General features: G+C 38.5%; 1 protein-coding gene across 1 annotated transcript; it reads right to left on the bottom strand.

The window, feature by feature from the left end:
• Positions 1-945: 945 nt before the first annotated feature.
• On the bottom strand, positions 946-12,267 carry LOC104603723 (uncharacterized). Its single transcript, XM_010267818.3, has 4 exons — positions 10,363-12,267; positions 9,803-10,014; positions 5,326-5,549; positions 946-2,801 (listed from the first exon to the last, which is right to left on the bottom strand). Exons 1-4 carry the CDS (start codon positions 11,633-11,635, stop codon positions 2,087-2,089), a joined length of 2,424 nt encoding a protein of 807 aa, XP_010266120.1. The 5' UTR covers positions 11,636-12,267; the 3' UTR covers positions 946-2,086.
• Positions 12,268-12,532: the final 265 nt, after the last annotated feature.

Raw genomic sequence — 12,532 nt, 5'->3', positions numbered from 1 at the left:
TCTATAACTTAACCGCAATACAAGAAATTTGCACAATGATTAGCCTTAGCTTGTTCTCAGATCATAACGAGAATCTTGGTGGGTTGTCTGTCGACTTCCTGTAAAACGGAATTGAATATAGAAGTAGCTGGTCTTTGAGTTCCTTTTTGGCATTCCTCCGATCAACTTTCCTTGAATATAGAAGTTGCTGGTCTTTGGTGGGGCTCTCCTTTTTTTGACTCTCTCATGGTTCTTGAAAACTTAGGGATACTTTTTAAGTAATTTTTCAAACAATAGAATAAGTTTTTGTCCATTTACTAAGGATACTTTAAGTATTTAGCCCTTTTTTTTCCGATTTTGCAAAATAACAGCATCCAGAGACCGTGGAAGATTTTCCTACATTGACACCTTCTTTGAGGGATATAATCTTAAAATGAGATAAGAAATTTGTAATTCAATATTTATATAATTTTCATTGTTTCCTTTGGAGGTTTTCTTCTCCCATTTGTTCCTGGTCTTGCACGTTTACTTTTTGTTTTCTTTTCTTCCACTTTTTTCACAGGCAAAACATCTGAGACCATTTAGTGTTTCCGAAAACCTTCCATTCAGTGACCGAATTTGCAAGTGATATTAAAAACCCAAACACAGATTCCCCTTTGGTTCTTCCGCCAGGAGCTGCTGACACCGTCCCCAAAATGGAAGCCACCATTTCCAAACCAACAGGGAGCTGCTGCCTCTTTTGTTCTTCCATAAAAGGACAAAAAATGAAGGGTAAAAATGATATTATAAAAAATTAATGGCCATATCAAATAACCCTAAACGTTTTCTTTAACAGTGTTATATGGAGACATCTTATAAGGTTAGTATATTAAATGTACATGATATATAAAAGTAATTAACCCAATTAAAAATCAAGTTATGTATAATAACGGTGGACCAGAGAGGTAACAAGCAAATGGCTTGTCATATAAAAAAGATGGTTTTTGATGTAACATTTCTTCCAAGGGTAAAAATATAAAAGAGTATACAATTACACTACTAAATTAGACAACTGAAGGGACTGTCAGAAACTTGCCTGCTCGTATAACCAATTTGGCCTATTTTTGGCAATACAACCAATTTAGTTAATTGCCAAGGAAGCCTGATTCAGTTAATCATCTCCAATTGGCAAATGGCTCTAGAAATACTTCATTTCTGAGAATTTTCTGTACAATAACTAAAATAAATTCAAGAAAGTTGTATTCATATACAAGTCTACATCGGGGCAGTAGCCAACAGACTTCAGTCAAATTAAGTAGTCCCGAAGCAGGAAAACGTAGATCATGTCCCAAGGAAAAATTGTGGCAGTCCCTTCTTCGAGTCCAGAAACCTTGTTCAATGACCACTTTGTATATTAGAGAATGAAATGAATCACTAGTTCTCAACTGGACTGCAAAGATCTGTCATCAAACCCATTGAACAGACCATTGGAGGCCAAGGGGAGCATTTACCAATACTTGATCCCTTCATGTACCGCAAATCATGACAGTAATGTAACTGAAAGGTTGGGTGGAATGGTTTGACAAAAAAGATATTCTCAGTACCAATTGGCTCCTAATCAAGATACTTCGCACCTTCACATTTCAAACGCTTGCTAGAACCGATGGCCGAATGGCAGGCATTGGAGGGAAACCATTCAGTCCCTGTGATAACTTGGCAAATTTTGAATCCTTAAGAGCCTGCTGAAATTCATAATCCACCATATTCTTGAGTCAAATCCACCTCTGCTCCAAAACCGATGATAGATGACCGGCACTGCAGGAATGCATGGCTTACTCAAAGATTGAATGTGAGCTAGACGAAAGATCAACAATTCAGACCTTTGAGATCTCAAACCCACCTCAACCAATCAGAGGTTCAACCAACCTGAAGATGGATACAAAATTTCTTCAGGAAGGGGATTGTGACATTTTTACTGAAACACGTGGACCCAGCTCTTGTTCCAGCTAAAAAAATCCCAAGCTTCAAAAACCTGTGATACTCATTGGAGAGAATCAAACAAAAAGACCACAGAAACAGTTAGCAACTGCAGAAGCAGTAATCATTACTCCATTCGGTGTATTTATTTCTATGGAACTTTTGCATTCTCTCGTGCAAGCCTATCTTCTTCACTACGCACATGGAGCCCATCATATACTTGCAAGGAATCTTCTGTGAACTTCTCCATGGCATCAAAAATCTTTTTCAGACCAAACTGAAGATTACCATTTGTCATGTCACTCTGATGTACAATGTTGCCACTGCCCTGTTCAGAAACCAGAACCATCTTCTTGTCAAGTGCCTGAATCACCTTCTGTATTTTCTGTTCTTCTCTATCCAAGGTCTTAACTCTCCCCTCAACATCCCTGTGTGCTATTGTCCTCTGGCACTGATCTATATTGTGCCTAACACCCATGGCAAAAGTACACATGGCTTCAATCACCTCCCTCTCTGAGATTCTCTCCAAAGCTTGAGACCACTGATAACAAATTCCAAAAACAGGGGGTGCACCGATTCTACCAGGAGAAAATGGAACTATTCCATCAGGGGTCACTTCCGGTTCATAGAAAAGACATTTCAGGAGCCAACCATTCAAGGAATTAACAAATCCCTTCTGTGCACTGATCCACCTGGAAAAATTTGAAATCCAGTTTAGAAGCTCTTGTTGGAACTGCATTGTGGCTGCAAGATGAGCAGAGCTAAGCTTTCTGTTGGATGCAATAGCATCTAAATTTTTAGCCTCTGCTATGGCCTGACATTGATTCCGATGGCACTCAAGCATAACTTTCCACATTCTAAAAAACCTGATAGGCATATAAATGAATAATATATTAGGCACACCCATATCAGTGAAAAGTTCTAGGATAATGGTAATCAAAGAAAGAAAACTAATATAATGTTAATTTTCAATATCAGGGGGATCTGGAAACTCCTCACTACCACAACCATAACGAAAGGGAATGAAAGAAAGGTTTGATTATAGAGTGTCAAAAGCATCAATTAGAAAAGAAATTAACACTTCATTATATATAAAAAAAAAACCCCAAAGAATGTGAAGAAATATATCATCTATTGTTTATCTGCACTTGTGTGAAATAACACGCAGTACAGGCAAGTCAAGGCTTCTACGAGGAAGGCAGGGGCCAAAAGAAACTAGACCAAGTACCTAGAAAAAATATTGACTCATAATAAACTAAGGACAAGGCTCTTGATTGAGTGGAATGGTCTTAGTGCCCTATCTTCTAGACTTAGGTGGCACTCTTGCACTCAGATTGTTTACAATCCGAGTGGGAGAGTACCTTTAATTTGCAACTTGAAAATTAGAGAATGTGGATTTGTAATCCCCAATCCATGATCTGGTTCCCTGTACAACTGGCCTGCAATCTGGGTCACCATAAAAACTGATACAAATTACATTCATCTATCTCTCTACCAGAAACCTGCCATTCCATTTACTGCAATCAAAAGGAAAACACAAAAAGGCTAAGAATGATGTATACTGGGTTGACAGACATTATAGCCAGAGAAGAGGTTCTGTCCAACTTTTTCACCATTTCTTTCAAGTATGTAAATACATACATCATCATGTAACATAATAAACCCACTTAAACAACTCTTCTTTTTCCCTCAACACTCAAAGATGCACTTTGACCATTTAGTGCTTGATAGCCAGAGAAACACTAAGGTGCATGACTTGCAATGCTTAGAACAGCATAAAGATGAAACATATAACAGTTTGTGCTATATTCTTGAACTTGTGATGCCATATACTTTATATAAATTTAGCATGTATAATACAATATATTCCAAAGATACTCAAGTCCAAGATACTCTATATTTGACATTCTCACAACTTCACTTCTGCTTTTGTAACCAACCTCAGCTGGTTGAAACAAGCATGGCATGTGGGTTTCAGTCTAAGAGCAGCCACTTTGTGCAGAAAATGACAGAATTAAGGTCCCATATTCACTCTACCCCTCATCCTAAAAACACTGGATAGCAAAGATAAAATTAGGTAATGGCCAGTGTAGCATGGACATGGACATTGAAGCCAGAATGTCCAAGAGTCTGACTTGGCAAGATGAGAAAACATGGGCTAGCAGACACGTCTATGGAAAAGTATATACTACTCAAATAATTCATGTTTCTTTTTTTTGAATTTTAACATCATATACCTATAAAAAATGGGTTCATCTTGTCATTAGCTGTTCATTTGTGTCAAATAAACTAGGATATAAAAGGGAAATGTAATGTAGAAGTGCCTGAAGAATTTGTGGTGTGTCGGACTTGGATGTGTGTCCGGCACAATACATTGTCCACTTAGGAGAGCCCATGCAACACTAGTTAAGGCCCTTCTAACTTAATCCTTTTGCAACTATCTTGTCAAAAACAGAGAATCAGAGATATGATCATAGTTTACAAGGTGCCAAGGCGAAGCTATGAAATAGGGGGGCACCTTATCACCTAGACGGGCGCCTAGGCATCCTAGGTGATGGATTTTTTTACATAAAACCATGGATCCTAGGGTAATTCCCTAGGTTCCAATAGGGGGCAGCAACCATCTTTCATTGGTAATCATCTATAAACTTGATAAAGCACATCAGAATGAACAAAGTACATCTTTCATTGATAATTTGTCAAACTCAAGACCTGTTAGTTTTGGTTGATATTTGGAAAGCACATTAGAACTTACAAGATCATGTAAAAGACATTATCTCCACTTACACCAAAATGAATAAAGTGAAAAAAGAAAAGAAAAGAAAATTCCTTCAAGTCAACAAGATCTCTATCACAGTTCTCTATCAAAATAAGTTCCAGAATGCTGCATATCCGCATTGCACATTCAATATACCAAAGTGAAGAGATTGCTAGCTAAAAGTAAATTATTAAAGATACAAGATTCAATTCTCGGGAAAGCATAGTCAGAATCTAGAGATGCAAGAATATAATTCTTACATAGTTGTGTATTGTACTTTTGTTCCACTTGCAATACAATTTGACTTCAAGAAATTGGAGATATGGTGATTTAAACAATAAAAATGAGAATGACAGAAACAAGAACCAAACATAATTCATTAGGAAATATCACAGAAAACAGAAACAGATGCCTTTTGGTTTGAAAACTCACAAAGTCATTCCTAATAACTATATTCGAGGAGAATACATAATTAAGATAGTAGGATGTATTAGAAATGTCACAACCAATCAGGATAATCAAATACAATGCATAACATCCAGTTGTACGCCGGCATATAAAGGGCTGGAAAAGAAAAAAGAGGGGAGAGGAATCAGGCTAATGTATGATCTGTCACCAGAAGAATCACATACCCCTGAATCAATTCATTGATCTGTGGCCATAACTCTTCATCCCTTGATTTATTTATCTTCTCTGATATCTTGTCGACAAACTGAATTGCAATTTTAATTTTTGTGGACAAATTCTTGACTATAGTTCTAGTAGAGTCAACTTTATGAGACTCAGCACCCTTTTCATCCAAACGCTTCAGCCGCCGGCATTTCCTGTCATGAACTAGTCGCAACTTTTCCTCCTCCTACCAAAAAAAAAAGAGCTTTTCAAGAACACTAAACACCTATGTACAGAACAAGAGTAGTAGGCTAGTGTAAAAAGTACATACTTCAAAAATACTGCTTTGTCACAAACTTAAAGAAATGAAGTATCATTGTCAAAGAAATTGCCTTTCAAGAAATCTAAACAATACACATTCTTGTATAAAGGAACAGCAATAGGCAAGTAATGAAACTACAGAACTTGATTCAAAAATAGTGTCCTATTCAAAACTAAATGCAAGACAGGATGACCTTGAAAGATATCACGAGATATGCAGCTCAAGGTCAATGTCTAACTACATGAGAAAATCTGCATACAATATTAAGAGATGATTTTCCTGTCATAATTAACAAATGCTTTATTAATTGCAAACAAGAGTAATGTACACAGTTAACATATATTTTGTAGAGAGCATTGCTGCTACTATCTCTCTCCATATACTTCACTTTACAACTGAGCCCAAAACATCTGATCTCTATTAACCCCTTGTTTAGCTAATGCATCAGCCATGCCATTAGCTGGTCTTGGTACCCATTGAATTTTCACTAGAATGTTTCTAGTTATCCACTTGAACCTCTTGAATTTGTTTCTATAGGACAACAGAACACTCTTCCTATTCAGCAGATATCCAGCCACAACCTTGGAATCAATTTCTATATATATTATCAAATCACCTTCTATAATTAATTTACCCAAATTCATTTCATTTGCCCTCTGCACACCCTAATCACGGCCATAAGCTCTGCTCTTAAAAAGTTTCCCTCTCCAATTGGGCCTGAGAACAATGCAACTAAATGACCCTCTTTGCCCCTAAAGTCTAAACCCCCACCACACACCACCCCCGATGGCCCCAGGTTCCCAAAACTGCTACCACCATTAAATTTGAGCTTTAAAAAACCCCTTTACTATGATGTCCAAATCCTCTGAATCAAACATTTCTTGGATGAAGAACTACCCACTTAGCCACTTGACCACTTCCTCCCATTTCTTATGATGTCCATAATTGAGAATGGTGTGAAGACATTGAAAGATTTAACCCAATGCACCACCCTAACTATTTCTATTGTGATAACACTTAACACAAAAGCAAGGACAATTCTCATGCAACATCTTATATCACTCTTTTGGACAGTCAGAATTGACAGTCACTGGTCAATAAAGATTCAGGGCCTGGATTGCACCGGCCAGACATCCATTGACTGGACTCCATGAAATAATTTGAGGACCATCACCAACCCATGCATATGATCCTCATCCTTGGGGCATTTCCTTTGATCTGCACTATCTAAGACCATCATTTTTCAGATCTTTTGTAACTCCTTGAACCAGGGTCCTTTATAGCAACAAAATGGGCTCCACATATTCCATAATGTAATGTATGAGTTCAAACATTAAGCTCCCATGATGAAATAAATGTCATAGAAAGTGTTTAGAAGTACATCTAAAGGTTGAATGTGTTATCGCTCTTGGGAAGACCTTCAGTTTGCTAGATTGGGATGACCTTAATAGTTGTTTAGTAGTATTTCAAAATTGGGATCTATTTTCTTTCCCAAAGAAGATGCCACCAAAGCCTCCCAGTTGCTCTAGCTCCTGGATAGACAACATTATCACATTTATTGAGTCTCCAAGGCAATATTACATGTGATGTTCATCATTTGCCATCTTCAAAAGCTATAGTTACATGACAGTGAGGGAGATGAAGATCAACAAAGGAGATTCACAGGAAATTCATTGATAGGTATAAAAGAGAAAAACAAAGAATGCATGAAAAGCACAAACTTCCTGCATAACAAGTTAATGATTGACAAAAATGGCTGTTGTGGCACCATAATCCCCCAGTGACATGTACTAACCATCTCTTTTTCAACAAGCTATGATATAGTGAAAAACAGAAGTTCATTAGTCCTTATCATTTAGAAAAGGTAACATGTATGTACAGTGTTATCAATGTAGTGAAGTGATGACTATCATTCTTGCCCCTCTGATTAATGAAATGCCTAATTGGTGCCTAAGCGCTGACTAATTGACAAAAAATATATGCTCTAAATTTTAGAGATTGATGCAATCTCATAAATAAGTTAATGTAGACTACAACTATTTGAAACTTGATAGAGAAACAACATTGGACATAGTTCATAGTCATTATTTTCACCCAAGCCTTATCCCAACTACATGGGGCCGGCTACAACTAATTAATGCCATATCCATTGTTTAATTATTAATGCTTAAATCGTTTCTTACTACTTCAACTAGGGCTGCAATCAAACTGAGATCTAATCGAATAGTTCAGGTTTGAGTTCGATTAGTCTCAATTTGGGTTTGATTCTAATCGGGTTCGAATCTCAAGGTAAGCTCGATTAGTTATTCGAACTCAAGTTCGGCCTAAAATCTTGCAGGCTTGGCTCGATTAACATATGCATACATATATTATAGAATATAAATATAAATATATATATATATATATATATAATGAAAATATATTTTTATATTCTATATATAATATAATAATATACTATATATTATAGAAACTATTATATGTAATATAAAAATATATTCATTTTCAAACTTTCCATCCGAACTCGCGTCTAATAGTATTTTAGTCAAACTGAGCCGAGACATTTAGTATTATGGCTCGGCTCAGCTTGGCTCAATTGCATCCCTCACTTCAACCCATGTCCTTTTTGGTCTACCCATATCCCCTCTAGCTCCTTCAACTTGTAACATATCTATCTTCTTATGGGTGCTGCCAAAGGTCTTCTATGCACATGACCAAACCATCTTTGTCTACTTCATGTCATTTTATCACATATTACAGCTACTCCTAGGTTCTTTCAAACGATTTCATTTCTGACCCTATCCTTTCTAGCTTTTCCACCCATCCATCTCAGCATTTGCATTTCTTCCATACTCTTTTTTTTTGGATATGTTGTTTCTTGACTGCCCAGCATTCTGCACCATACAGCATAGTCAGCCTTTCAACGTTTTATAGAATTTTCCTTTTAACCTAAGTGGTTTTCCTATCACATAAGATTTTGGATGCACCCCAACATTTTGCCCAACCTGCCCTAATTCCAGTTCATAGTCATTATTTTGCAAACATAAAAACGTTAGACTGAATATCGAAATTATAGCCTTTATTTTCCAAAGAAAGTGTGCAACCGTGACCATACAGTGTGCCTTTTGTTTGAGGCAACGCTGTAACATGAAAACATTTATTGGGAAAGAAGTTAAGAGCACTCCTCCTCTGCCTTATTTTATTTTATCTTTTTTTTTTGTATTTTATATACCATCAGCCAATCACTTTCCATTATAAATGTTTAAAGTAACAACACGAATGTAATAAAATAAAAACATATTCTATATTTTTTAATAATTTATAGGATATTGCATTGCTGTGGAGATATAGAAATCAAAGCTAAATAACTTTGTTGTTCACTAGTCATTAATCAAATAGGCGACAGAGTTGATGCTTAGTTGTTCCTGGAGACTACATCATGAGTATCAACCAACTAGTTAGGTAGTAGTAGGTCTAGCTCTCAACTGGCTAGTAGTTGATGCTTTGATAATACTGGTATTGTATTAAGAGTGGGCAAAAGTGTAGATACATTTTTCCCAACACAGTGAAAAGTCATTATGTTTCAATCTTCAATTTGTTCCATAATATAACAAAATCAATGTTTCAAGCCAGAAAGATCCAGTACTAGAGCTACACAAAACATTTCCTTGCACATTTATAGAACAGGACTACCATGAAGGCATTAACAGCTCCATTTCATATCCTTGAAGCCCAACTTGAGAAGAAGATCAAGATAAAGAGCTCCTAAGAGTACAACATACCTTCCAAAAATAGACTCTTCAAAAGCTTCCTTGAGATACAATTAGATAAAATAAGAATTTCCTAAAATGCTATGGGCACATCACAACATTTATTAGATTAGGTTCGAATCTCTCTCCAGTTCAGCAATATGAAAGGGCAAAGGCAGTGATTAGGGTTTAGAAAATTTATGAATCATATGTTGTGAACTAACTTCAAATTTCACAGCAATCAAGAGAAATCGGATAAGCTACAACAACAACAGAAGAAAGAGGTAAATGCAAAGCAATTGGCAATTCACTGCTTAGTGAACCCCTTCCCCCCCCCCTCCCCCCCAAAGAAAAAAGGAAAAAAAAAAGAAGAATTATCAAAACATAACTAACCATACCTTAACTTTTTTTTTTGATCAATTCTAACCATACCTTAACTTCATCATACAGTTTCTTCTCCCACATGTATAGCTTCTTCAAGGTAGAAGAAAGATTTCCCGAACTCATTCCCAGATCTTCTTCGAACTCCAAGTGAACAGGACCAGCCTTCTCAGAGGAAGAGGACTCACCACTTTTGGAAGTAGAAGGTTGTGAGGATACTACTGTCAAAGATGGAGTTATAACATGCAACATTCTGGAGGACACTGTTGCACGGGGGAACTTGTAAGTCCAAAATTTAAAACAACCTTAACAACATAATTCAATTATTATCTACTTGTATCATTATTGTCTATCAAGCAAAGAGCTTGTGTATGGTCCATATCCACCAAAAGTTAAGAACTAGTCCCAAAGCTGTGGTAGATCAAAGAGAGTCTTAAAAAAGGTCGGATTTTCAAGCATTGTTAAAGAAGAAATGGGAATCCAAAATCAAACCGGGCTTAAACAATATCTGATCTATTGTCATCCTCCCAAGTCTTAAGTGGTAAATATGAAAGTTATGATCAGAAGATAACACAACACAAAAAGAAGAGAAGTTGGCGAGACGTAAATACCTTGATAAACAGCATTTTTCCTGTGATACGGAATCTTTCCAGCCTCGAGCATCTTGGAAACGTCATTGCCCGACTCGGAAGCTCTCTCTAATTCAACTTTAATTAATGTCATAACATCAGGTGCAGCTTGCGAGCCAGGCCGGACCTTAAATGCAGCCACATTGTTCATCCGATCCTCGACACGTTCCTCGTTAGCAACTACATTCTTGTCCACCATACGAACCTCGTATTCCACCCCCTCCTTCTCCTCCGACGCACTGGGCCTAGTCTGGGAGAGAGATGCCTCCTCATCTTTACCCTTATCATCCTCATCATTAGTGACTTTCTTCGAATAATTCGCAGAGTCACTGCCATCCACAAATTTCTGATCTCCAAGAACTTCTTTTATAATTTCGTACTCCTCGTCTTCCAAATCAGGAATCCCTTCCTCCTCCCTCACTTCTCTGGAGTCACGGCTAGGGGTATAAGGATGGAAGTAATCAATAGTTTCGAAAGGATTCAAGAAATCCCAGGTCGAGTTCGTCGGTGGCGGGGGAGGAGGCGGAGGAGCTTGGGAAGAAGAGGGGGAGGACGGAGCCGCAGCGGGCGGTGGCGGCGGAGAGGAGGAACCGAACAAACCGTTGGTCCCAGCGCCATAGTTGTTGGGGGGATAAGGATAGTATGAATAAGGAGTAGTGTTAGGGTAAGGATAAGGGTAGTAAAAAGAGGATTCGCCCATATGTACGGTCTCGGGGCTCATCGGCCGTTGCTCGTAAGAGATGGAGGGTGTGGCTCGATTCTTCATGAAATTCATGGTGGTATATCCGCCACCAGAAAGAGGAGGGAGCATCTCATGATCAAGTGGATGGTTGTTATAATCGTGCAAAGGAGAAGAACCGCCGGAGTGATGAAGAGATCCGGAGTCGGTGTCGTCGTCGTCGGAATCCGAGTGGAAATGAATATGGGATCCTGAATTGGAGTGGGAATGATTAATTACGGCAGCGGCAGTGGGAGGGGGAGGAGTAAAAGGCTCGGGGGCAGGGACGACGGGGTCACCCTTCCGTTGGGTGGGGAGAGGAAGCACTGGGGAAGGGGGAGCCGCGGCAGATGTGTCGAGATCTTGATGGAAGAGACCGTCTAAGGAGAGGGAAATTGCTCTGAGGGAGTGGATGTAGGCGACGTGGGCATCGGCGAGGGCGTAACGTTGCCGGATTGCTTCGTCGAGGAACTGGCAGCGCTCGCGACAGAGAGCGACTGCCGGGAGGTCGTCGAGCTTCGAGCTGGTGCAGCCCATATCCTGACCGTGTGATTGGAGCAGAATAAATATAAGGAAAATTAAAAGAAGAAGAAGAAGAAGAAGAAGAGATAGAGAGGGAGGGGGGACAGGGGGGAGGGAATAAAATTCTGGGTAAGACTGAGAAGGACAGAGAGAGATTCTACATAAGTATCAGTCCCTCTCCAATCCCCCTGAAAAAATTAGAAAGACAAGAGCATTTGAGAATTGAGATGTCATAGGCGAGGGAGAACTCTAGAAATTTTAGGGTTTGGAGAGATAAGGGGAAGAGTAAGGAGGAGTGGGAAGTGGGAAAGAAAGAGGAGAGAGAGAGAGGGGAGGGGGAGGAATCTTGCCAGCGCGGAGTCTGTCGTCGGGTTGCAGCAGAGAGAGAGAGAAATATAGGAAGTACTTACTGTAGATGGTTGTTGATTTTAAGATTTTTATTTGCTTTTAAGACTGCTTTTTAAGTTTAACTCTTTTTTGCGGGTTTGTTGCGATCCTCATTCCTCCACTCCACTCCACTCCTCCATCCATTAGATACTAGACTGGTGTAGTCCGTCTGTCTGTCTGTACTCTGTAGCCTCTAGCCTGTAGGGAGGAGATGCACTAACTTATTAGTTATTCTTATTACACACACTATTATCCTTATCATATGTAACCTTTTTTTGTAACAAGAATTAAGGGAATATTCAAATTTCAGAGAGAGAGAGAGAGAGAGAGAAAGGGGTTTTCGTTTGATGAGATCAAGATGGTATTATTATATTGTAGACTGACGACGCCTGTTGCGGCAATGACGCTTTATGGAGTTTGCTTGGAAATGGAAATAAGTTTTATTTATTTCAGATATAGCCCTTCTCAGTTCTCAATGATGAATTGGTCATGCTCATGCAGGAATCGGGATGAATACGACGATGA

The sequence above is a fragment of the Nelumbo nucifera genome, chromosome 5 (assembly GCF_055504915.1).
Source record: "Nelumbo nucifera cultivar China Antique chromosome 5, China Antique-T2T, whole genome shotgun sequence".
Taxonomy (NCBI): domain Eukaryota; kingdom Viridiplantae; phylum Streptophyta; class Magnoliopsida; order Proteales; family Nelumbonaceae; genus Nelumbo; species Nelumbo nucifera.
This window is presented reverse-complemented; position numbering and strand designations above follow the sequence as displayed.

Excerpts from the sequence above, each read along its gene's own strand:
- LOC104603723 (XM_010267818.3), bottom strand. The coding sequence starts at position 11,635 with ATGGGCTGCACCAGCTCGAAGCTCGACGACCTCCCGGCAGTCGCTCTC. Across the intron at positions 10,015-10,362 it reads GAAAAATGCTGTTTATCAAG|TGTCCTCCAGAATGTTGCAT; the intron begins GTATTTACGTCT and ends CCCGTGCAACAG. Across the intron at positions 5,550-9,802 it reads AACTGTATGATGAAGTTAAG|GAGGAGGAAAAGTTGCGACT; the intron begins GTATGGTTAGAA and ends TTTTTTTGGTAG.